The 26,224-nt window shown below is 31.9% G+C and overlaps 1 protein-coding gene across 1 annotated transcript in view; it reads left to right on the top strand.

The window, feature by feature from the left end:
• LOC127718210 (alpha-1,6-mannosyl-glycoprotein 4-beta-N-acetylglucosaminyltransferase-like) overlaps positions 1-25,700 on the top strand; it is a 100,987-nt gene extending 75,287 nt beyond the window's left edge. The window contains exon 5 of the mRNA XM_052224184.1: positions 22,397-25,700. Coding sequence (XP_052080144.1) covers positions 22,397-23,550 — 1,154 coding nt within the window. The 3' untranslated portion in view covers positions 23,551-25,700. The remainder of the gene's footprint in view (positions 1-22,396) is intronic.
• Positions 25,701-26,224: the final 524 nt, after the last annotated feature.

Genomic DNA, 26,224 nt, shown 5'->3' with positions numbered 1-26,224 from the left:
GACAGAGAAGTAACGAAATGGTCGAAAGACAAACAATTCAAAGACAGTCAACAACACTTAACTACCACAACGTGTATTGAACAGAAAAGCCCAAATACACAACGAAAATGAACTTGAGCGCTCTACAAAGGAAAGCAATGTTTGATCTACTAGTCGAATCTATCAAGTTGCTTTTGAAAGAAACATCTGTTTATTAGTGCATTTGGTCATATTCATAAACTACGAAACGAGGGCGAGATTGATACTTCCGGAAATGTTACATGCCAGTTTTCGTATTCCACAAATGTGTTGTTACAGTCAAGCACGTATTAATGAAGACCGTTAAACGTTTGAAGCGATGATTTCTCATTTAGATTTCTTGACGACATGAAAAGCAATGACAAACTCTTACCATTTGTTCATCGAAACCATTCAGAGGAAAGGTACACTTAGATAATGCGCCTGTTCTAAATCAATTCTTATGATTAAGTTTCGTTATTTTAGAGGATTATTTAGACATGTAATTTCACTGAGAATTTAAAATGTTACGATATTTTCATTGATAACACTTTGATATTTCCCAATAAGAATTTAAAAATTGAATTATTACGAGTAGGTGTGATTCACTTAGCGACGCAGGAACTAGCTTGTATATGCCAGGAAGTAGATAATCATGAAATAGACTTTCTACATAATATGATCTTGGCGACCGGCTTGCAGTATATTTAGTCCAGGAAAAATATGTTAGGAACGACAAAGGTAATAGATAATGCCGCTTATTGTAAAATAAATGCACCAAATCGGGTAAACGCCTTCATGGGTTCAATAGGTCATCTATTTTAGGCCTGACATCTCTTGACGAGTATTTTCTTTTATCACCAATTTATATAGGGCCAATTGGTTCTTCTAGCTTTTACATATTATTTCCACTTAAGTTTTCTCCCTTACAAATATTTTGGAAATTTGTAAAACTTATTAGGAATTGAATGTTTCTTTTGCAATTTTATTTGGATAAAAAAAAAGAATATAATAGAGGAATGATACATAGAAAAAGAGAGAACTTATCATTTTTGTTGGTGGGGTTCGTGTTGCTCAGTCTTTGGTTTTTTCAGTTTCTTTTGTGTACTGTTGTTTGTCTTTTTCTTTTTAACCATGGCGTTGTCAGTTTATTTGCGACTTATGATATAAAAATAAGAAGATGTTATATGATTGCCAATGAGACCACTCTTCACACGAGACCAAATGACACAGAACTTAACAACTATAGGTCACCGTACGGCCTTCAATAATTGGTAAAACTTTGAAAGTCCCATATGTATCCTTCGTCTCTTTTTTATTAGTCGACGACAGAGAAGTAACGAAATGGTCGAAAGACAAACAATTCAAAGACAGTCAACAACACTTAACTAACACAACGTGATATTAAACAGAAAAGCCCAAATACACAACGAAAATGAACTTGAGCGCTCTACAAAGGAAAGCAATGTTTGATCTACTAGTCGAATCTATCAAGTTGCTTTTGAAAGAAACATCTGTTTATTAGTGCATTTGGTCATATTCATTAACTACGAAACGAGGGCGAGATTGATACTTCCGGAAATGTTACATGCCAGTTTTCGTATTCCACAAATGTGTTGTTACAGTCAAGCACGTATTAATGAAGACCGTTAAACGTTTGAAGCGATGATTTCTCATTTAGATTTCTTGACGACATGAAAAGCAATGACAAACCCTTATCATTTGTTCATCGGAACCATTCAGAGGAAAGGTACACTTAGATAATACGCCTGTTCTAAATCAATTCTTATAATAAAGGTTCGTTATTTTAGAGGATTATTTAGACATGTAATTTCACTGAAAATTTAAAATGTTACGATATTTTCATTGATTACAGTTTGATATTTCCCAATAAGAATTTAAAAATTCAATTATTACGAGTAGGTGTGATTCGCTTAGCGACGCAGGAACTAGCTTGTGCATGCCAGGAAGTAGATAATCATGAAATAGACTTTCTACATAATATGATATTGGTGACCGGCTTGCAGTATATTAAGTCCAAGAAAAATATGTTAGGAACGACAAAGGTAAAAGATAATGCTGCTTATTGTTTCTGATATCTATCATTTTATATCCGAATAACAGTAATCTTGAGAAAGCATTTTAATGACACAGAACATTGCTTTCTTGCAATTCATTGAACAACCATTCGTTTCGAAATTAATCTACTTTCAAGCCGAAGTCTCTTAGTCCTATGCGTTCCCTCTCTACCTGCAACTTAATTTTAGTATAGGCATAGATTGCTTAAGCCGTATTTGGCACATCTGTTCGGAATTTTCGGTTTCTAGTTCAACATGGTATTTGGTTTGGTCTTCCAACTGTTTTGAACTGAAAGCCACTGACGAGTCTTATGTCGACGAAATGTGCGTCTGGTATATAAATAAAGGCAACAGTAGAATACCGCTGTTCAATAGTCATAAATCGATTGAGCGAAAACAAATCTGGGTCACAATTCAAAATCGAGGGAAACACATCAACTATGAGAGAAAAACAATGGAACAACAGAAACACTGAACTGCTACAAAAACAAACAGACGTAAAAACGGACTATTTGATAACAACTGTCATATTCCTGACTTGGTACAGGACATTTTAAGAAATTATTGTGGGTTGAACCTGGTTTTATGAATAGCCAAACCTCCTGCTTATATGGCAATGTTAAAAATACCGCTAAAATGACAACATTACATGACAGGAATACAGTACAAATAAACGCAAAAACACTCTGTACAGAGAAATACATGAATAAATAATATATTAGTACATTACAACATATAAAATCATTGAAACGAAGATGTGATTAAATGCATTTGTATATCCAGCATTTACCATGAAACCAGATCAAATTGCTAAAATACCCCTCCTTAATTATTGAAATATACCCTTTAGCATTAACCATTATATCATAGTGTAAATTAAATGAACCAAATCGGGTAAACGCCTTCATGGGTACAATAGGTCATCTATTTTAAGCCTGACATCTTTTGACGAGTATTTTTTTTATCACCAATTATCTATAGGGCCCTTTAGTTCCACTAGCTTTTACATATTATTTCCACTTTAGTTTTCTCCATTTCAAATATTTTGGAAATTTGTAAAACTTATTAGGAACTGAATGTTTCTTTTTGCAATTTTATTGGGATAAAAAAAGAAAATAATTAAGGAATGACTAGCCATTGTTTTCAGCAAATCAAATTATCTTATGAAACATACCTGTAATGTAAATATTGCGGCATCAAGAATCAAATCCTCATCTGAATATTGTAATTTCAGGTTAACATAGTCAGAATAACATTTGGCATTAATTTTTAATTCCGTTTTTTCAACAATTGGAGTATGTTTCATTGCATTGAATTAGCTGTAAATCATTTACTAGATGAAAAAAAAAAAGTAGTAGACATTTTCTTAGTCACAAAATAGCAATGGAAAGTTAAGTATATTCGTGAACAGCAGCATTTACGAATTATAAAAATCTTTTTACTGACTATGAGGAAATTATAAAGTTAATTGTCCCCTTCGACACCAACTATTTCCAGACGAGAGGCCAGTGAAAAGTGTTTTATTATACAGAAAGAAATGGTTGTTTCTTTATCACTTTTTATTCTACTTGTATAACATTTTTCGTGTTCTTTGAATCACGATCGTCCTTCTTTTTCTCTAAATATGCTCCGGAAGACCTGCAAATCAGTTAATTAAAGTAGTACGCATTAAACTGAATACGGTAACATGTACGATTGTGATGCATGTTTACACAATTTGGCTGCTTGATCCCAACTATTGTCATATTCACCAGTATGTCTGTTTGGGTTGCAACACCCATTTGTTTCAATACAACGGAACTATAAACAACTGTCATACAGGTGGGATGTTTAGTTAGCTATAAAACCAGGTAACACCCACCATTTTCTTCGGAAAATACCTGTACCAAGGTAGGAATATGATAGTGTTATTTTTCGCTCGTTCCGTTGATTGATAACATTTGATTTGGTCAGTTGTTATGAACTTTCCCTTGTTTATTTACCTTGAAGTTCGGTATTTTTGTTTTACTTTTTTGTATTACAATAAAATATAGCTATAAAATCATCTACACTAGAAAATTGTAAATGTCACTTGAATAGAAATAAGAAGATGTGGTATGAATGCCAATGAGACAACTCTCCATCCAAATCACTATGTGTAAAAAGGAAACAGTTATAGGTCAAAGTACTGCCCATTTCTACCGTTACTTTGGTCTATCCTTAATCCGTTTGAACAAAAATCAGTATAAGAGTCGTAACGGTGCAAATTCTTTTATTTTTTCATATATCACTCCATTTATGAAAGCTCATTTTTTAAGGATGATGATCTAACATTTTTTTGCAAAATAAAAAAAAAAAAACAGAATAAAAAGAAACCAGGGTAATGTATTTAGCATAAGACACATTTTGTCTTAATCATGATAATTCTAAACATTATGAACAAGATATTTTGTCGATAAAATATGGTGTATGAAATGGTGTATGGGCCCTTTATATCTTGCTGTTCGGTGTGAGCCAAGGCTCCGTGTTGAAGGCTATACTTTGACCTATAATTGTTTACTTTTTACACATTGTGACTTGGGTGAATAGTTGTCTCATTGGCACTCATACCATATCTTCTTATTTATATATAAATGAAGTTTTGTATTACATTACTATTGCCTAAGTCCTGGTGAGGAGACATTAATTGTCGAAATCTGGATATGGTGTACACATTTTTGCACCTCATGTTTGCGGTATACCATCTTTTCCGCAAGTTTATTTTTTTCTGTTTGGTATTAAATTAATACTTAAGATCCATTTCGTTACATATGGTGATCCGTTTATTTGGCAATCGCCATGGCAGTCAGCAGGGTTTAAGAACATCCGTTGTTCGACCTGCTAGTCAAATGCGTTTTGTTAAAATATACTTTTTCATTTTTTTGGTCTTCTGGAAAATGTTGTTTGTGCTGTATTTAGACCCCTCTTCCAATAAATTTATTTTGCATGCACACGTATAAAAATTGCAGTTTTTATCCAACGCAATCATAGGTTTGAACGTTGTTTTCAATTTAGACTTGTGTTTATATTTTTTTCCTTTGGGCTTGTATTATATTTGCCTTCGGGTTTATATAATCTGTTCATCCTATTTCGACTCTTCAAAATTCAAGAGTCAATCCTAAATCAAGGTAAATTATATGGCCTTCCAAATACCGTTTCGATTCATAAAATCACTGAAGAGACATTTATTGTCGAAATCCGGATATGGTGTACAAATTATTGCACCTCATTGTTGCGGTATACCATCTTTTCCGCAAGTTTATTGTTTTCTGTTTAGTATTAAATTAATACTTAAGATCCATTTTGTTACATCTCGTGATCCTTTTATTTGGCAATCGCCATGGCAGTCAGCAGGGTTTAAGAACATCTATTGTTCGACCTGCTAGTCAAATGCGTTTTGTTAAAATATACTTTTTCACTTTTTTGGTCTTCTGGAAAATGTTGTTTGTGCTGTATTTAGACCCCTCTACCAAGAAATTTGTTTTGCATGCACACGTATAAAAATTGCGGTTTTTATTCAACGCAATCATAGGTCTGAACGTTGTTTTCAATTTAGACTTGTATATATATATACATATATGTAGCTATAATAAAACGTCTAGATATTAGTTAACGATCTTTCTTACAAAGGCGCTAGATCGTTACAAGTAACGATACCTGTACACAATAAATTAATTATGTAAACGCCTAAAAAGTGTACAAAACAACACCAATATTAAAAAAAGAAACATTAAATGTATCAATAAGTACCTATAAATATTTCGGATAACAGATATCCTTCATCAGTATGATTATGATGTAAAATGAATCATATCAATCTATTCTGATTTAACTAAAAACTTTAAATTCATGCAATTAAAACCGAACAACGCTTGTACAATTTTAAAATTTCAAAAATGACGTAGGTTAGGTATTTACAACAGAGACTGCATATATATGCTTCCAACAAAAATAGTAATGTGCGATAAGAACTGGTACGTTTCTAAAACTTCACAGGTGACAATAATGTATATAATATATACATATATAATAAAAAAAAAGTATGTCCAATCTCAACCATATTCGGGGTATTATATCTGTTCTTTTTTTTAATGGCATATATATTCTATTTGAAATTTACATTTGTTAGAGATACATGAAGTACCGTCCTTATCCGGGCCTCGTTAACGTTAGTGTATAGCAGTGATAAGGTTAGTACTTGTTAGTAAACAATATACCATTTAGCTAATAAGTAATATGCAACACATTAAATAGATATCTGTTCTTTAATATATGAATATGGTAACTTACCGTAATAGGAAACACCGTTTCCGGTTTCACTATCAATTGTTTCCTATCAAACTAGTGACATCCATACTGTTGCTCAGGAGTGAAATGTTTGGTGGAAATTACATTTGGTAATATTCACAAACGACAAGCTAATGACGGCACTGGGTCTACGAGAAAAGTAGCAAGTCAGTTGGCATCTGTGTACATATTTTTCGTGATGATCAGCCACATGCATTTTAGATGTTTTTGTGAGTCGTTGCGGTCTGTTGAGTTATGCCAAATTCAACTGATATTTACAGTTTGTTCCCATGATGTTCTGTCTCGCGTTAGGGAGAGGCTTGAAAGCTCAAAAACATGTTTCACCCCGCCATATTCTTTATGTGCCTGTCTCAGGTCAGGAGCCTATGGTTCTGTGGTTGCTGTTGGTTCATGCCTGTTGTAGTCTTTTATAGCCGACTATACGGTATGAGCTTTTCATTGTTAAAGGCTGTAACGTGGCCTATAATTCCTTACGTCCACTTAATATGAATTCTGGTCTCATTTGCAATCATATTATACCGATTATCTTTCCACCAGAGTTCAAATGAAGATATAAGTCATAATAGATCACCGTATGGCCTTCAACATTGAGAAAAACCAATATGTCAGCTATAAAAGGCCATGACATGAAAAATGTGTAAATATTCAAACAACTAAAAACTAAAATGGTTAAGAAATATAAAAGTAGCTGTGTCTTGACTTCAAGAAAAATTTTAACTGTGACATAACATAGCAAAACTATTTGTAGTATTTTTCCAATTTCTTTAATTTCATATTCTTTAATTATATTGTTCGTCTATAAAGCATGAAAGAAGGAGACGCGTACACTGTCGAAGCACTTAATATTTCTCCTTTTCGCGATTATACGATTCCCTCAGTTATCTTACTCAAATATGAAATAACGATTGGTGGCTCGTATTTATCGAACATGATCGAAATGCAAGAGAAAAATGAAAAAGATACATGTGTTAACCCACTGAATATAGTGAATGATTAAGAAATTCTTAAAGATAAAACCCATCTCGATGAAACATATATTTCCTAACTTTGAATTTCAGGGAGCATCTTTTATACTTAAGGGAAAGTATTTGGAATTCATCTACCTTAAAAGTGCATAGGCGCTAGAGTAGAGGTTTAAAATTCCTTTCGCCCCTCATTATTTTAGCAGTTGTTTAAATAAACTCATTATAGATATCAGGATTGAAATTTTGTATTTGCGCCAGACGCGCGTTTCGTCTACAAAAGACTCATCAGTGACGCTCGAATAAGTGATGAAATTCGCATTGAATATGTTTTCATCTCCTTTTTCTCAATGTAACTCTACGTATTCATTGAAATATTACTGATCAATGCATAATTAGAAAGCTTGATCAGTAAAAAAATATTTAATGCTGTTGGCCTTGTTCAATTTTTCTATTGTGTGACCAGATGAAATTTTGATTTCAATTTGATACGTGTTAATCTATGAGGCTCAGCCTTATTATGGCGTATATATCCTATGCCGTTTTTCGGCTGTTTTGGTTTTCAGTGTTTTTCAACTTTGCATTTTATTTTACATACCAACCGTGTTGATGAGTCTTATAAAGACGAAACTGGCGATAGGCGTGACAAATTATCGCTGATCAGTTTAAAATCAGTTTATCCTTTCTTGGTAAACTCCGGTGTTCCTGAATGGTAAACAGTTCTTGCTCATCACATGGCGCATATTGTGCTGATCATGCAAGCAAAAAGTCACATTTGATAATTTCACAATCATGGAAAGGAGAGTGGCATTATGGTTACGATAATTAGAACCGAGGTCGTTTGCAATACGTTACTGGTGAATGAGGGCACATGTTAATAAGAAAATTTATCATATGACTATAAATTTTCTTTTTTCACATTGGCTAAAAGCATTGGAAATCTTCTTTGATAAAACATTATATTCACCGCTGCTAAAATCACGAGAGGTTGATATAAGATTTGGAACAGGTCCGTGTACCTAAATATAGATATTCCAAGACCACGTCAATGACGTAGTTTTACGACGTCATGTAAGTTCCCTTTTTTTTCTTCTCGTTTTCGATGTAATTTTTGTCTTCTTTTTTTTCGGTGAATAGATTTAGGGATAGTAAACTTTATTGAATATTTCAACCTTTGAAAAATCAGCTAGTATATAAACAGGGTGCAGTTTTAAAAGTATCTTGAGCAAATACTAGAAAATTGCTGAAGGATAAAAAGTCATTTAATAAAACAATTGTTGACTTTTGATTTCAGTTGATACTATGATTTATCAACTCCAGAGATATGTCATACACCCTTGGCCGTTGGTCTCGGTGAATGTCATATCTGTGGGGTTGATAAATCATTGTAACAACCTCATTAACAGTCAATAATTGTATATTATACATAAGTTGACACCTGTTAAAAAAATGAAGATGCAGTAAACACTTAAATGATCTGAAATAATTTATATTGATAATGATATTTATGGATTTTATATTGGTAGGTTGTTTAGTTAGACAAATAAAACATAAGGAGTAACAACAAAACGGTCGAAAACATTGTAAATGATTCTTTAAAAACGTCAAATATCTTTCAACATCGATAAGTCATTGTGACTTCCCTTTAGGTTTATGATGAAGTTGGGTTTAATGAGTTCCTATATTTCAACATGGTGATTAAGGACACATCATTTGACTCATGTAAAAACATTGTAAAGGATTCACAAAAACGTCAAACATCTTTTAATACACTGGTGTATTTCAAAATCGATATAATCCAAAATCATTTTGACTTCTCTTTAGGTTTATGATAAAGTTGGGTTAAATGATTGCATGTTTTTGAGCAGAATTGAATGATTCTATAAAGAGTTCAAATTCACAATTTCAACGTGATCAAATAAAATCAAAATCGTTCATCACTTTTCAAAATCGAGGCCAATTTGACGTTACAAAACCTATAGAATATAAATATTTTGAATAACCTTATTGTAGACCATGTAATCATTTTTAAGGACGTTGCAAACCGATGATAATGTTATGGTATATGAGTTTGAAATATTTCCGAGACTGATACAGCTTCTGTAATGATGAATTATCAAGTTTAATAAATCAGACATGTATCCCTAAATAAGCACAAAGTCGGATATGTATCAGTCATTAATGGGCTTGCAAATGTATGAAGAAAATTGTTTTTCATTTTCCTATTGAAACAAACATTTCTCCGTTATTTCTATTTCAACGCATTTGGTACATTGGTTGATATGTTTTTCAACAGACAATCTGCATTTCCATGGGAACGAACTGTTCTTCTCCTCTAACCGACTTGATATCTTATATTATGAGGTCTATTTCGAACAAAAATATTCCTTATTTTTCTATTTAATCAAGCTTATTTTCATGCTCTATGTTCAGAATATTGCCTATCCATGCACAATGATTTTATAAAGCTTCATTTAAATCCTGATGAATACTGCTTTAATGTAGAATGCCTAATTTTGGTTAAAATACCAATCAGAAATCTGACATATCATCTAAGAACATTTGAATACGTCACGACCTTGCTTGACTTAAAATATAATTACATAATCAAGAAAAAAAACAGATGAAAAGAAATCACACCGTTATTTCATTGCAATCTAATGGATAAGCTTACGTGAGAAAAATAAATGATTGAAATGTGAATCAGTTTATATAAATTGAAGCAAGCTCATTTGACTTTAGAAATCAACACTTTGTGATTCTTTTCGATTTATTTTGTGAAACTCGAACATTTTCAATAAGATAAATTTGGAAATAATCATCATATTACGAAACGGGTAAGTTTTTTTTCTATAAATTCATTTGAAAAAAAATGTTTTATTAGTATGAGAAAAATTGGTTTTTTTATTTGATGTTATGGTTTTGAACTAGTTTTCAATAACTGCGATTACTCTCAGATCAGTTCTTTATCTAATTTGTTCTTATAAAGTTTTTTGTTTGTGTTTCGTTCCAATCTGATGAGTAAAGACTTTGTATTCTTATCTCTACAGTTTGTTCTTATGTTTGGCTGTTACATCATTGTACCAAGTTAGGGGACTGCTGGGTGCCCAGACTTTCTCTATGTACCAGTCCCAAGTCAGAAAAATGTAATTCAGTGATGTCGTTGGTTTCGGTCTGTTGTGTATTTGTTTTTGTTTATTGTTTTGTCATTAATCAGGTTTCGTCTTTAGAATTGTTCAAAATTTTGTCATGTCGGGGCCTTTTTTAGCTGTTTATACGGACTGGAATTTAGGCCGTAGGGTGACCCATAGTTCCTTAAATTCACGCCATTTGGACTCTGTCTAATTTGATATACTAAAACGGTCAGAAATCAAATAATATTCATCTAATACGACAAAATATTTATAGTAATAAGCTACATATGTATTTTACTTTGCGTTTTTAACTTCCATGAATGCAAACCGAGTATCTGTTTTAAGATTTTAAGTGTTTTGTTTTTAAATTTGAAGCCGCTTATTCTTAAGGATGTTTGCTACTCTTGTTTTTGACTTTTTATCAGATATTCGGAATCCTCTAGTTTTATCCATGTTGTGCCAATAAAAACACATATAACATATAAGACATCAACTTAACTACATGGTCCTGACTTTGTTCAGGTACGTGTCGGGGTTGAACATATTATTGAACATCAAGTTTGTATATTTCTACAAAGAATTTGACAATTGGTTCCTATCATTGTTCTATACTTTACTATACCATACTATACTATAAATAAGGCGAATAAAGGGATTGATTAAAATCTTCAAAAAAAAAAAAAAAAACTACTTACTAATAGGTATTGCAAATATAATAAGCAAAGTTTACAAAATTATATTCCAGTCCCGAAAAACAGCAACGGCAAAGTTTATTATTTGCATTGGAACATCCGAGGTACAATTCAAATTAAACAAATAGTAATTGTACGATGATATTCTAAGGAGAAGTTCTTGAAAAATGTCCAATAAACGCTTATGACGTTCGGCGAACGAATTTATAAACAAGATATCTACGGTTTAGTTCACTGCATACAAAAAAGCTCTCGGCAATTAAGGGTACAGGAAGACAATAATTAAATAGAAGTACATTCTGAAGTTTTGCTGTACAAATTTTGTTATGATAAAAAGTCTGTGCTCACTTGATTTATGGTAAAGTTTTGCCATTCAAGTATATATAACATTTCAAACTTGTTTTTATGATTTCAAAGAGAATTACATCGATTAATAAGGAAAATAAATCCAGAATTGATAGAAAAGTTCTAATCTGTCAATATACCAGGTAAAATGAATTAGCCATTTTGGAATTGTAATTGGTTGCTAGTAATTACAGTTGTTGGTTTTTTTTAAACTAGTAGAAAAATAAACTTGTAAGCAAGTCTAAGATATTTCTAAAAATGTCAGGTTCAGGTCCCAAAATTGTGAATTGTCAAGCTCTACATATATTCAGGTATGAGTACAAAGTCAGAAAGTAATGATTCATTATTATAATTTCAAAGATGACTTGTATCAATAACCGTCATCCTAAGATACATCACGCCCTTGTTAATAAAATTATGAAATTATGGAAAAGACAGAAAAAAAGAAACCAAAGCGTCATTGAAATGTTAACTAACTGATAAGTTAACATATAATAACATGTTTACTTGAGTGAAATGTGAATCAGTTTTATTAGATATCGAATGCTATGAATAAGACGTTAGTCAAAAATATGGCATAAAATCTTTAAATATAACTACTTAGGTGTTGCGAGCAAAGCTTCCATACTATATTGCAGTCTAGTCAGTCCCGAAATACAGCAACGGCAAAGTGTATTATTTGCTTAGGAAAACACCCAAGATAACTCAAATAAAAAAATGTAAGTGCACAGTTGCTTTATCAGTTGAGGTTCTTGAAAACTGTTCAATACGTGATTACAGAATTTTCTAACGAGATGTTAGTGTTTAAGGTAACTGCATACGAAAATGTTGACGGCGAAGAAGGGTACGGGATGACAATAATTAATGAGCAGTACATTTTGTATGATTTAAAAAAAAGGGATATTCTTTAAAAAAAAACATTCTATGCGCAGTTGTACTTTTATTAAAACTTTGCCATTAAAGAATATAACATATTTTTTTTTTGTATGATTTTTGAGAAAATTACAACGAATTGTAAATATATTAATTTCATATTTTAAGTCTATTAGGAAAAATTCAAAAATTGTAGCTGTCAATATTCCTGTTCAAAGGAAATTTGCCGTTTCATAATTCTAAAGGATTGTTAGTACACGGAAAATAATCAAAAGCTCAAACACATCAAACGAATGGAAAACAACTGTCATATTCCTGACTTGGTACAGGCATTTCCTTATGTATAAAATGGTGGATTAAACGTGGTTTTATAGCTAGCTAAACCTCTCACTTTTATGATAGTCGCATAAAATTCCATTATATTGAGCACAATGTGTGAACAAAACAAACAGACATAATAGGTAAAAATGTCAAAAATAGGGGTACAGCAGTCAGCGTTGCGTTATAATCAAGCGCTTTTTAAGATATTTCTAAATCATTGCAACGTTCAGATTCCAAAATTGTAAATTTTCAGGCTCTGCATACATAATGTATTCAGGTATGAGAACAAAGACAGAAATTAATGATTCATCATTATAATTTCAAAGGTACTCTTTATAAATAACCGCCATCCTCCATTAAATATTTTATGAATACAGCCCCAATTTACCGTCCCATTTAAAAAAAATACCCATCGGAAAGCCAAGTTCAGACATCAAGTTTCATGTTAACTTATACAACTTAAATACATCATGCCCTTGTTTTGTCTTTAAATACCATTAAACAATTATGGAAAAGACCGATAAAAAGAAATCAAAGCCTCAGTGAAATATAAGCTAACAGATAAGTTTACATATGATGAAATGTATAATTGAGTGAAATGTGAATCCCTTTGTTTTGATATTGACTTTAGAAAATAACATTTTGTGATATTTTGCAGTCCATTTAGTGAAAGGCATCCGTTTTCAAACATTGGAATTAAGAAATAGTTATTCTATTAGTCAACTGGTAAGATATATTGTATATTCATCATATAATCAATTAATGGTAACCGAAAGGCCTTCTACAATGAGAAAAAACCATACTGTATGGTCTGCTATAAAAGGCCCCGACATGAAAATATGAAATAATTCAATTGAGAAAACCAACGGCCTAATTTATAAAAAAGGCAATAAGCGATAAACAATAACGACAACCACTGCACTACAGACTCCTGACTTAGGACAGGCACACAATTTAAGTTAGTGGCAGTGGAATTTCTATTATGAACGCAGTTTCTTAAGCACGTTGATATTCAAAATGTGGAGAGGTTGTTTTTTTTTTTTTTTTTTACCGTTTTTTGAAATCATGATATTATAAAGTTTAAAAGAAGTTATGTAATAGAGGCCAATATGTTGTGTTTTGTTTGTCTTTTGGTCTTATCCTTTTTTATTACAATGGTTTAAACAAACGAAAATTCTTATTTTTTTCTTCTTTTTAAATTGGTGTAATTTCTCTTTGAAATATCACAAAACTATTAGATATATTATAATATATGAATCATTTAACAAAAGTAACAAAACGAATATCATAGGTGGAATAGGAACTGCTTACCCTTCCGGTGCACATATGTTTATTCCTGGTTTTCAGAGGGGGATAGTGTTGCCCATGACCTCAATTTGTGATTGTTGTTTATCTTTTTGTTACATCCATTTGGGTTATGGTGTTATTTCTGTTTATGTTGGAATGACAATTTTTAATTTCCTCCTTGATGATAATGATTATGACGATAGATGACTGCTTAACGTTAAGCGGCAACTTAAATACATATCAGGACGAGAACATGCTAATGTGATATGTATATTAACCCTGCTTTATACTAGACCGATACGCTGAGACAGATTTTTAACGTGCTAGTTCACAAGATAACAGTCTTCAGATACGTGCTTATCGGAGAAGCAACACATACCTCTTTTAAGTTTTTGGTTTTACTCGGCCGGAGTTCGAACCAGCAACCTATCGCACTCAAGGATAACACGCTACCAAGGCTGTTAATTTTCCTCCTTGATATTGTCACGCTATTCTTAAAAGCGTGAACATTGAATAGGAATACACAATGTTAGGCAAAATGCGACAAAGATCAGTTTAACAAAAGTAAAGCAACTAAGGTTTGACATTATGTCTTAAACATTACATAAAGAGTTACTATTTAGGTAATGAAAGAAAAGAAGCGTATCCAAACCATAAGTAGCAGATCAATTCAATATATTGTAAACAAAAATAAGTTTTCAAAAGACACTACAACCCTTTTGCACTATCGTATACTTTAACAAGACCGTGTGCATATAATAACTAACACAATCATATGTCAATGTTCTGTTCAGTGAACCATGCAATAGGGGTTTAGATAATAATCTGGCATAAATTAGTGTCAAAATTTAACGTCAACATGGAAATGTGCACTAGGTTTCATATTGATGCATGAAGCAAAACGGATTCATGGATGAACGGACGGACAAACATACCAGAAAACATATTACATCTACGTTCGCAGAAGTGCTGACACCAGGATTATATTGGATGAAAATGTTGAATTGTATGACATAACTAGTGTTAATAAACGTAATCTTCATTTCTTTTGAATTTATCGAAATTTTCATTCGAAAATAGTATCTACCTGTGCAAAAAAATCACTTGGTTACATCTTATTGAATGACTGTAATTTTACAAAAAGATGTTTCTTTTTTAAAAAGTATTGAAATATTTAATTGAACAACTCCTTTATCGTTTGAATAAAACAGATGTCAAAAATTTCTTTGAACAACATCCATAAAAAGTGAAATAACAAAAATACCGAACTCCAAGGAAAATTCAAAACGGAAAGTTCTTTATCAAATAGCAAAATCAAAAGCTTAAACAAATCAAACCAATGGAAAACAACTGTGATATTCCTGACTTGGTACAGACATTTACTTATGTAGAAAATGGTTGATTAAACCTCGTTTTATAGCTAGTTAAACATCTCACTTGATTGACAGTCGCATAGAATACATTATATTGACAACAATGTATGAGCAAAACAAACAGATATAATAGGCAAAAATGTCAAAAATTAGTGTACAGCAGTCAACATTGTTTTATAATCTTAATCACTATAAAACAAATAAATATTTTAACAAAGAAAAACAAAACGGCATATTACAAAAATGACCATAGCACAATAACACAATGGCGGGATGTATAAATACCGAGCCACTTCAAAAGTATATTGCCAAAATGGGCTATTAAAACAGTAAAGGTAAAATATATATAATGACAAATAAAAAGTACACTATAATACGAAATTAAGTTGATAAACAACTTCAGCACCTATAATCTATACGTTATGACCATCATTTATTATTTGTGAATATTACTATTGAAATGAAAAAAACATCGAACGAGATAAGAGATACTTTGATTGTTTTTTTTTTTGTAAATAAACTTTATCATCCTGGACAAGTGTAGTTGCTCATATTTTGAAATAATTTATTAATTTTTTTTTATTTGATGATAAAATCAACGAGCAGGAAAGATTGTCTACAACAAATTGAACATATCCGAGGTGATATGTGACGATTATATTCCAAAACAGCCGTCCAGTTCGTGGTGGCTTCCGAAAGTGTTTTAATAGATTACTTAAATTTTATCATAGAGAACCATTGGTTTCAACAACTTCGTTGTAACCATAATTTTTTTTCCCTGGAAGTCTTAACAGCACACACAAATCCAAAAAGATCGTAACAGCCGGAAAAAAAATATATGTTAATAATGTGAAGCGGTATTACTATCAAAAGAAAAAAAAAACAACAATGAACCATTGATAAAAGCACACCGGATATCCAGTTCCGAAATCCGCAGAGGGATCCGAATCCCGAGGAGTAATTACAATTTTCTTACTGCAATTCGTTAATAAATTTCTGCATCCGATTCCGAAATAGGGTTATGCTCCGTGGGAATCGGATCCAGATTTAACCTACCCACCGTGTTGCGGTCTCGTGTAATTGCTTCTCAGGATTCGGATTTTTCCGCTGATTTCAATCGGGATCCACGGTATGAAAAGAAAAAATATAAAAAAGGAGTACTGTAAAGTGGTTTGATTTTGCGGGGTTAGAATTTCACGATTGCAAATTACAGACCGGTTCGCGAGATTTTATGTCGTCAGTAAGAAAAGGATTCAAGTTCGAATTCCCATGTGATTGAATCAATATTGTTGTTTTCTGCCTAAACCAGAGATTTATATATTTATAGACACTACGGTGCATCATTCTTTTAATCTGTCTTTACGTTTAACAAAATGTTTAAGATGAAGAACAATTATGCAAATGACAGAGAAGTCAAATCGTTATATACTTCTACACGAGGATCGACGATTTGTATGTTTATACTTTCATAGATCTTTAATTTTTCGTATAAACAAAACATCTGATTTAACATAATGATAGCTATATTGAAAGAGGAGCATTTGACATACGCTGCAATATAAAATTGATTGAAAAGTCAATGTGCAATATGTATGAGTATCTTTTATACTGAAGGATATTTCCATTCTTCATCCTTTTTTTCCTATTTCGTAGAAACAAAAAACAAAAATATGAATATGTTCTGTTCTGTTCTGTTCAAGTTAAAATAAGTCAAATGGGATGTGTACTGCATAAAAATGAGACCGTAATGAAACCACACAATCAATACTCATCTAAAGATGCACATACAATGTTCAACGCATGACAGGTGGAGATACAATATTTTAAAATTTGAGTCACCTTAATCATATCAAGTTGAAAATAAGAATTAAACTGATGTTATCAAAGGTTTACCATCATCATTTAACAATTATCCAAAAATAACAAACCGATTGCGGATGAATTCATGTAACCGAAATATACTGATCATTTACTCTTGCTCTTTTTTGTTTGAATTAATTTCAGAATATCAAAGAAAATGAAGAAAAGGAAGAATACTTTACAAATAATTTTGAGCTTAGTTACAGTTATGGTTGTGATAGTTGTTCTTCAAACAGTTTTGTTTTTCATTCAAATTCAAAGTAAGTACAGTTTTCAAAAGCTGAATGATTGAATTACACACGACGGATGCCCCATATAAGGCAAGATGTGCTCACCCTTCTGGAGCACCTGTAAGCATCCCAAGGTTTTTGTTGGGTTCGTGTTGCAAGGTCTTTGTTTTTTTATGTTGTGTTTGGTGTAATGTTGTTTGTCTTTTCTTCGTTTTTCGGTTTTTGACGTGGTATTGTCAGTTTGTTTTCGACATGAGTATGAATGACTGTTTGGGTATCTTTCGCCTCTCTTTTGAGTGCAGCATGTAGTGAAATTTAATCTATCAATATAAAAATAAGGAGATGTAGTATGATTGCAAATGAGACAACTATCCACCAAAGTTCAAATGAAGTGGAGGTAAGACTTTGTCAAATGATATGAAAAAAGTAAAATCACAAAAATACTGAACTCCGAGGAAAATTCAAAACGGAAAGTCCCTAATCAAATGGCAAAATCAAATGATAAAACACATCAAACGAATGGACAACAATTGTCATATTCCTGACTTGGTACAGGCATTTTCAAATGTAGAAAATGGTGGATTGAAGCTGATTTTATAGCGCTAAACCTCTCACTTGTATAACAGTCGCATCATATTTCATTATATTTACAACGATGCGTAAACAAAACAGACATAATAGGTAACATTGTCAAAATAAACAAACATTTAACAAAGAAGCACAACAAGCATGTATCAAATATAACAACCACATTCTTTGCTTACTTATATATGTATTATAAATCAACCCATAAAGGATTGAAATATTTAAAGTCCTGTGACTGCATTCACATCTACTCTTAGTGTAGAGTCGTGTTTGACGTGTATGAACGACTGGTATAGTTTAAACCCCGATTCAAAATCATTTAATGCAGTTTATTTTGGCACATTATTTATCTGTCAGTAATGCTCAAAGCCAAGTATCGCCGGAGGATAAAACGAATCAATATATCACAAACTATGACACCAAGATAAGTTTTGTTACGAGAATAATCTTTAAATCAGCCCAATGTTGTTCAGTTAACTACAAATTACGCAAGAAGCAACATCAAATTACATCATGCATGCCGTTGCAAAAGTATGACCTAAAGAGTTATTAATATCTGTTATATTTTCGATTGCACTGACCAAGGACTAATCTTAGTATACAAAATACCCAACTTCAATAAATCTAAGTGCTCGTAGGGAGTTTTTGCCAAAGCAATGATTAACCATGTACTTTCGTGTCCATTACTGCAGTCTGTCCAATCTGTCCAGTTTTAATGTGACATGTGATCTGCTTACCCTTCCGTAGGACCAGAGATCAACCCCAGTTTCTGGTTTAGTTCGTGTTGCTCAGTCTTTAGTTTTCTTTGTTGTGTTTTGTGTACTGTTGTTTGTATGTTGGTCTTTTTCTCTTTTAGCCATGGCATTGTCAGTTTATTTTCGACTTATAAATTTGAATGTCCCTTTGGTATTTTCAGCCTCTCTTTTATATACTTAGTTAGATATAAAAAAAAGTTGTTCAACTAAAATAAACGAGTATTATATAAAATGTAAAATTAATATACAGAACATCTGATTTCTAAACGATATATCAGTTCAAAAGATACATAGCAAATTATGATAAAAGAGGGACGAAAGATACCAGAGGGACAGTCAAACTCATAGATCGAAAACAAACTGACAACGCCATGGCCAAAAATAAAAAAGACAAACAGACAAATAATAGTACAGATGACACAACATAGAAAACCAAAGACTAAGCAACACGGACCCCACCAAAAACTGGGGGTGATCTCAGGTGATCCGGAAGGGTAAGCAGATCCTGCTCCACATGTGGCACCCGTCGTGTTGCTTATGTTATTACAAATCCGGTAAATAGTCTAAAATGTGGGATCTGCAGTTTCTCAATTCTTAACTCGAACTGTTCGAGAAGGTACGATTCACTTTAAAGTTTGTGAGTCGCTATTTTGTTCAAATAATAGTAGAAAAATTCGTTATTATACCTTCAAATGGAACAAATGATATTCAAACTACCTACATGTATTTTTTTACTTTGATTCTAAATACAAAAAGCAGATGTTGTATGGATTGGTCAATTACTAATTATATTTTTGATTTTATTAGCACATTTTTTTGCTGACTTTTTTTATTTATTTTGATTCAGATAGTTCACGGTTTTATCAAAATAATAACAGCAAAGATTTGTCTATCAGACATATAACATCAACAAAGGTAAATTAAAATTAAAAAGTAACCGCTCTACTGTATTATTAGTATATTGAATTAGTAAGTAATTTGATAATGTTGGACCATGATTATGTTTCTTTATGCACATCCTTAGGTATTGTTCTCCAAATTGTTAAAAGTGCTATCAATGTCCCGTCCGTATGCATGATGAATGCTCACAAGGTGTATAGACAGACGAAAAATACCGTTATAAATGCCGTCAAGGCAACAGTGGGCTACCGATATTTAAATATCGGTACAATCAAGGTACCAAACAGAAAAAAAAACAGGGAATCGCATAAACTCCATAAGTAGCGAATCCTTGTGCGTCGACAGCGTAATTGTCTCCTGCAATGTATTTACAGCCGCCCGCTATGTGAAACGCCTCCCACTCAAAATTGTCGCTCTTCAGTTGGTAAACAGATACACGACAGGGTGATTCCTTCATACCCCATAACTGTATATGTGGGGTCATAGTAAAAAGACACTACCTAAAAATAATGCATTTTCTGACTCAAGAACTTTTTTGTGTCAAATCCAGCAAATCGTGTCAATACCAGAATCATGGCAAAAGTAATTGTAAGTGGAAAATGCAGCGGTCAACGTTATCTGTGGCAAGGGAAAGTTCCAGATTAAGTACTACATAGTTGCATTTCATTCATTTTTTCAGATATAATAATCGATTTTGTTTGTTTTTTTTAACATTTAATAAAAATATTTTTTCACGTTCTGAAACTTACAAAATGCTTCAGCATTTCATGTTGCTTACTGCAGGACAATATGGTATACCGTACATTGGGATTTTGTCGCGGGTGTTGAATTTTCGCTTTGTTTGCGAAAGGAAAAAACACGCTAAAATTTCACCCTGCTTTTATTTCCTGCACATTCCAAGATTTATCGTTGTTTAAAGTGTTCATACTTTATACTGTTTATCATCGAGTATTTACAAAATCAATATGTTAACTCTTTTCATCGTAAAGGGTAACTAACATAATGGATAAAATCGATCTTTTTGATTGATCAACAGATCAGAAAAATGTGCATTTTTAGTTAAGATCTCTGTTTTTATATTAACTTAATTGGCTAATCAAACACTTAGTCTTATACATGTTAAATCAGCAATCAGTTGCATCGTCATCAATATTAATCAACGACTATCAATTGAAAGTTGTCAAAACCAGACCATTGTTTGCACAGTTTGTAAAATAAATATATTTACACAGATTCATTTGCTGAAATATACTTTAACATGTTTAAAAAAAGTATGCCGCATTGTACATAGTTCACTTTACTTGAGTGTTTTCCGAATTCAAAGAATGTGAATTTAAATGTGTAGTGCTCGTATTTATTTTTTTGGTTCGTTCTTTCTCGGCATATCAGGTTTATGTTATTTACATCATGAAACACTACTTTGATTTTGTTCTCAAGTATTTTCCCTATCAATGGCAATAATGCAGAGTGAAAATGTAATTTTCCCTTTTGTCGTCAAATCACGGTTAAAAGCAGACGCGAAAAAAAGACACGATATACGGTATGATTAGATCTTTAAGATTATTATTACCTTTAAAAGTTAGAACTTATTGTAAATGTAACACTAATTAATTACTATTTTATTGCATATGTTTATGTTTTAATGAACAGAAGGTTATTGTACGTTCCCCAAATCGTATTTTATACCCACAATTTGATTTGGATAATGTTTATCAAAACTGGACAGACAAAGCTACATTGTCAAGATCACCAGGAGAAACGTATAGACGTAAGTTTATATTATGCGTCATAAACCCATTTTTTTGTTGTTGTCAAAGGGGTATAGAACACCTAGGGAAGTTACCTTTATAAAAATCAGTTGAATGTTTTAATCACATGCTATTATTAAAGAGAAATCAAGCATCTCCATGATCGAAATTGGTGTTTGTCAAACTGCTACATATCTAAATGAAACTATTCCTGTAAATTGCATGGATCAAATTTCTTTAAATTTTTATATTTTTTTCTATCAGGTCATGCTTTGTTAGTCATATGATTGTGCAACATATTTCCAAATGGAAAAAAAGAGGGACGGTGGGAGGGGTTTGCCATCCCGAATTCCCGAAAAAAAGACATTCTTATCCGGATCTCGAAAAATTAATAATCAATTCTCGAGTCCCTATAAGTGTAATCGACACCACGAAAAGGTCCTTCCGTCCCTCAAAAAAGGTATATATTGACAAGTTGCATAGCTCAATGATGTTGATATTTATCAATTAGATAAAATCCGTCATCCTTTTGTATTGTTTCAATTATAAATGTGAATTAAGCTTTCATTATACGATAAATTTTAAACTACTATCATAGTGAACCGTTTTTTTTTTTTAAGAAAAATGTGCTTGCACATAAACGCATATTTTAAAATGTTATAGGAATTAAGTAATGCTACGTAGTATGTTATCCCAAAAAAAGAGAAAAAAGATGATGTTATCGAATATTTAGGTAAATGTCGTCTTCTGACTTTTTAAATGATCAAGGGCTGAATGTATGGGGTCACAAATATTTATAAATCTATGTAGTCGATTTCTACCGTTTACCATTTATGGGGTATAATATTTCATGATGAAAATATGAATATGGTAATTATGTTGCCTAAACTAAATAGAAAAATGATCATTTCTTTTTAATCTCTTTCGTAGGATATTTGACTATAGGTCTGGTGACGGCAAAGCGACCAAAGAACACTGTTTACCTCTACGATACACTGAGCTCTCTCATTACAAATGCTAATAGTGAAGACTTCAGAGAAATCTATATCGTTATAATGCTTTCAGATTTGGACCAAAAGTGGAGGACAAATATAACTTCAGCAATCATAAATAAATATCCACAGGAAGTTAAAAATGGAACTATCAAAATAATTGGGAGCTTTGATTGGATGTATCCAAAGTTACAGAATCTCACACACCATCGTAAATGGCATTCACAATCAAAATCCACGTGGATAGCAAAACAAAATATAGATTTCGTTCTATTATGGTTGTATGTATATAAAACGAGGCTTTCAAAGTTTTATTTGCATCTTGAAGATGACGTCATAGCAGTTGAAGGATACACCAAAGCTATGAAAAATTTCATCAACCAACAGAAAGGGGAGTGGACGTGTTTAGAGTTTTCTGAACTTGGCATGATAGCTAAATTATATCATACACATGACTTAGAAGCACTTGCTAAAATGGTAGCTTTATTTTACCAAGAACAACCTGCAGACTTTTCTTATTTACAATTTAATCCACAGATGCTTCAATTTCGTCGTATAATAAGGAAACCGACGCTGTTTCAGCATATGGGGATAACTTCCTCACAATGGGGTTATGTACAGTCACTCAAAGACCGATTCTTTGTGGGAAATGTTCATAAAGAAATAGGGGATAATCCAACCGCAATAGTATTGACAAATTTAAAGTTTCTCCCAGAACATTCACCTGAGCATGTATACAATACCAGATATGGCTATTTCTGGTCCAAATCTAAGCCGAAGAAAGATGATTACTTTAGAATTGTATTCAACAAACCTCAAGCTATTGAAAGAATTGTTGTCAATTCTGGGTTAGATATATTTCCAGCAGACAAAGTGTACAACGCCGTATTAGAAATAAGCTCAAAGAATAATAACAGAAACGATTGCATAGACTACAATATAATAGGAAAGTTTGTGAATGGTAAAGTTGACGTTCAAAATGTCCCTTTTCCATTGAATACAACCAAAATACGTTGTATTCAAATAAGGTTTCAAAACTCACAAAACTTTTGGGCGATCATTCAAGAAATATCAATTTTTCTAAGGCGCTGAGCGGTGTAAACGAAACTTGCAAATTTTATCAAATTATAAAAAGGAATAAAAAAAATTCTCTTAAAATATTATGCTTTTTCTGATTATTTCTTTAAAAATTATAACATAACTGAGAATATAGGAAATAAGAGAATAAGTTATGCAGCTATGTATAAGGGTCTGGATTGGAGGTCCTTAAATTATGTTATATTAATTTTTAAGGGGGTTCGCGGGTATAAATCTTTTATTTTTTTTAAACATAGGATTTTGCTATATTTTTCTAAAAATGAACTTTATCATATACTTAATAGAAAAATAAAATAAAAAAATGGGGTCACCGTTCATTTAAGCTTACAATCTGTCTTCGAAAGAAGCATACATGTTTGTACAGGTACTTTTTTTTCTGTTAAACTAATAGGAGAAATAGAGGTAATATTGAAATAAAAAAAGAACTAAATTACAGAAATCGCTCAGATTTTACAATAGTTTAGTTTGAGTACAGCTTATTTGAAAAACATAATAAAAAATATAAGTCACCGATGAGTTAAAAAAGATATTTCAATTTTAATGCAAAAAAATGGCATTTTTGCACCAAAGGGAGATATTAAAAGTCATCTTGGGCTAAAACAAATTGATTTTTTTGGTTGATTTTTGTACCATATGAAAGAGTAACAACTAATAAAGTAATAAATAAAATTTGTAATGAAAAAAAAAATGTTTAAATTTTTGCTGAAATGTTTGTACCCTCGAGCCTCCTTGAGTCAATTTTCTCTATTCTTTATATTTTAACAGTCCGTTATTCTCTATACTTCATTTTTTGCCTTTTTTTCTATTCATTATTTTTTCCCCCCTTTTTTCTGTAATATTGGCCCATTCTCTCTTCTGTTAACCTCATCCAGACGCTCATATATTCGAGCGCGTACATCCATCACGGGACTTTTCATGCTAAACAATACGACATAAGATAGGCGTCCTCATTAATATACTTTTGGAAAAGGGATATTGCCATGAATATCATTATCTGAAGGTTTGAAACTGCATGTGTGCGAATCCAATATCTAATCCTAGCTGGAAGTTACCAGATTAAATTGATTGTTTTGTGGAAAATTAAAATGTCGAGACAAATAAACTCAAGAACAATCCTGAACACCATACACTAAAAAAATGAAAGATTAAGAAATACGAACTTTTCACAGTTGCCTCTGCACTTGCAATTTTCTTCAACTTGTGTTTCACATTTGTGCTCATCACGTGTATATCACACCGGTCAAACGTTTACATTACATGCATTTTACACACATTTTCTAGTGTTGTAATCAATGAAAACAATTGTATCGTTAGGTTTAGTGATCCAACTAAACTCGGTGTCCTTGGAAAAGTTGTAACCAACTAAATAGTAATTATAACCCTGTGGAAATTAGAGACAAATATAATATAATATTCATCATACACGTTCTTTTTTAACAGACTAGACATAAGCATAACTATTGTGGACTATTGGTCACCTATTTTTCGAAGAATTTTTTGAAAAAAAATTGTAACATCAATTTTATTATCAATTACATACAACAAATAGTTTTTTTTCAATTTATGATTAAATTACTAAAGTTCATATTTTCGACACATTTTTTCATTGGATTTTCATTTTCATTAATTTGAAATATATTGATATCCTGACATAAGTAGCCGTGCTTGATTTCGAAAAAAAAAGAGCATTGAAAATAGGATTTTTTTGTAATTGTGCTGAAATTATGTGTTAACTTCAAATTTCCTGAAACTGGTATATTTGCTAAAAATATGATATTTGAAAATAAGAAGACGTGCTGTGATTGCTAATCTAATGAGGCAGCTCTCCACCACAGACCAAATGACGTAGAAGTAAACAATAATAAAGTCTACGTACGCCATTCAACAGTGAGCAAAACCCATACCGCAACTTGGTTTTATTTAAAAACCCTGTTCAGTGTGCATTAGTGAAAAATACAAATTACAGTACAGCAGTGTTGTTTGAATTCCAATTAAAACTTTATTGAATATATGTATAACATACCAAATTCTTTGAAATTTGCCGTCCGTTCTTTAGCAGTTTTACTAGGTTCTTAGTAAAATAATGTTTAAAATATACATATTGTTTTTACAAAATTACCTAGACGATTATAAAGAATGTTTTGGATTTTCTTTTATAAAATTGCATTCGTATTATTTCTTTGATAAAAAATATCAAAACTTTGCTGTTCGTTCTTTTTCAAGTGTTTGTAAATGCAGCTTTTGTGTGTAATTCTATGGTAAATTCAGTTGAAAAGCCAACTACATGTAACTTCTTTTTTACAAGGCTTAATGCGACAAAATTCCGAAAACTTCAAGTGAAATTATATGACACTAATCGAAGAATTCAAATATGAAAAAATATTCAACTCGTGACCGAACAAGACTTAAGATATAATTCAAGGGTGGCTTGAATTTATATTGATTTTACCACGGGTTGACCCTTTATATAAATATTTTACCTAGATCAATAGCGAGAGGTAAACATATCGGCATAAAGTACTTTGACCTATAATGGTTTTCTTTTTAAATTTTGACTTGGATGGAGAGTTGTCTCATTGGCACTCATACCACATCTTCTTATATCTATATAAAGTGCCAACCAAAGGTAAAATCCTTTTCGATTGGCCATTTGATGAGTGTTCTGCTT

This window comes from Mytilus californianus, unplaced genomic scaffold (genome assembly GCF_021869535.1).
Source record: "Mytilus californianus isolate M0D057914Y unplaced genomic scaffold, xbMytCali1.0.p SCAF_10, whole genome shotgun sequence".
Classification (NCBI taxonomy): Eukaryota; Metazoa; Mollusca; class Bivalvia; order Mytilida; family Mytilidae; genus Mytilus; species Mytilus californianus.
This window is presented reverse-complemented; position numbering and strand designations above follow the sequence as displayed.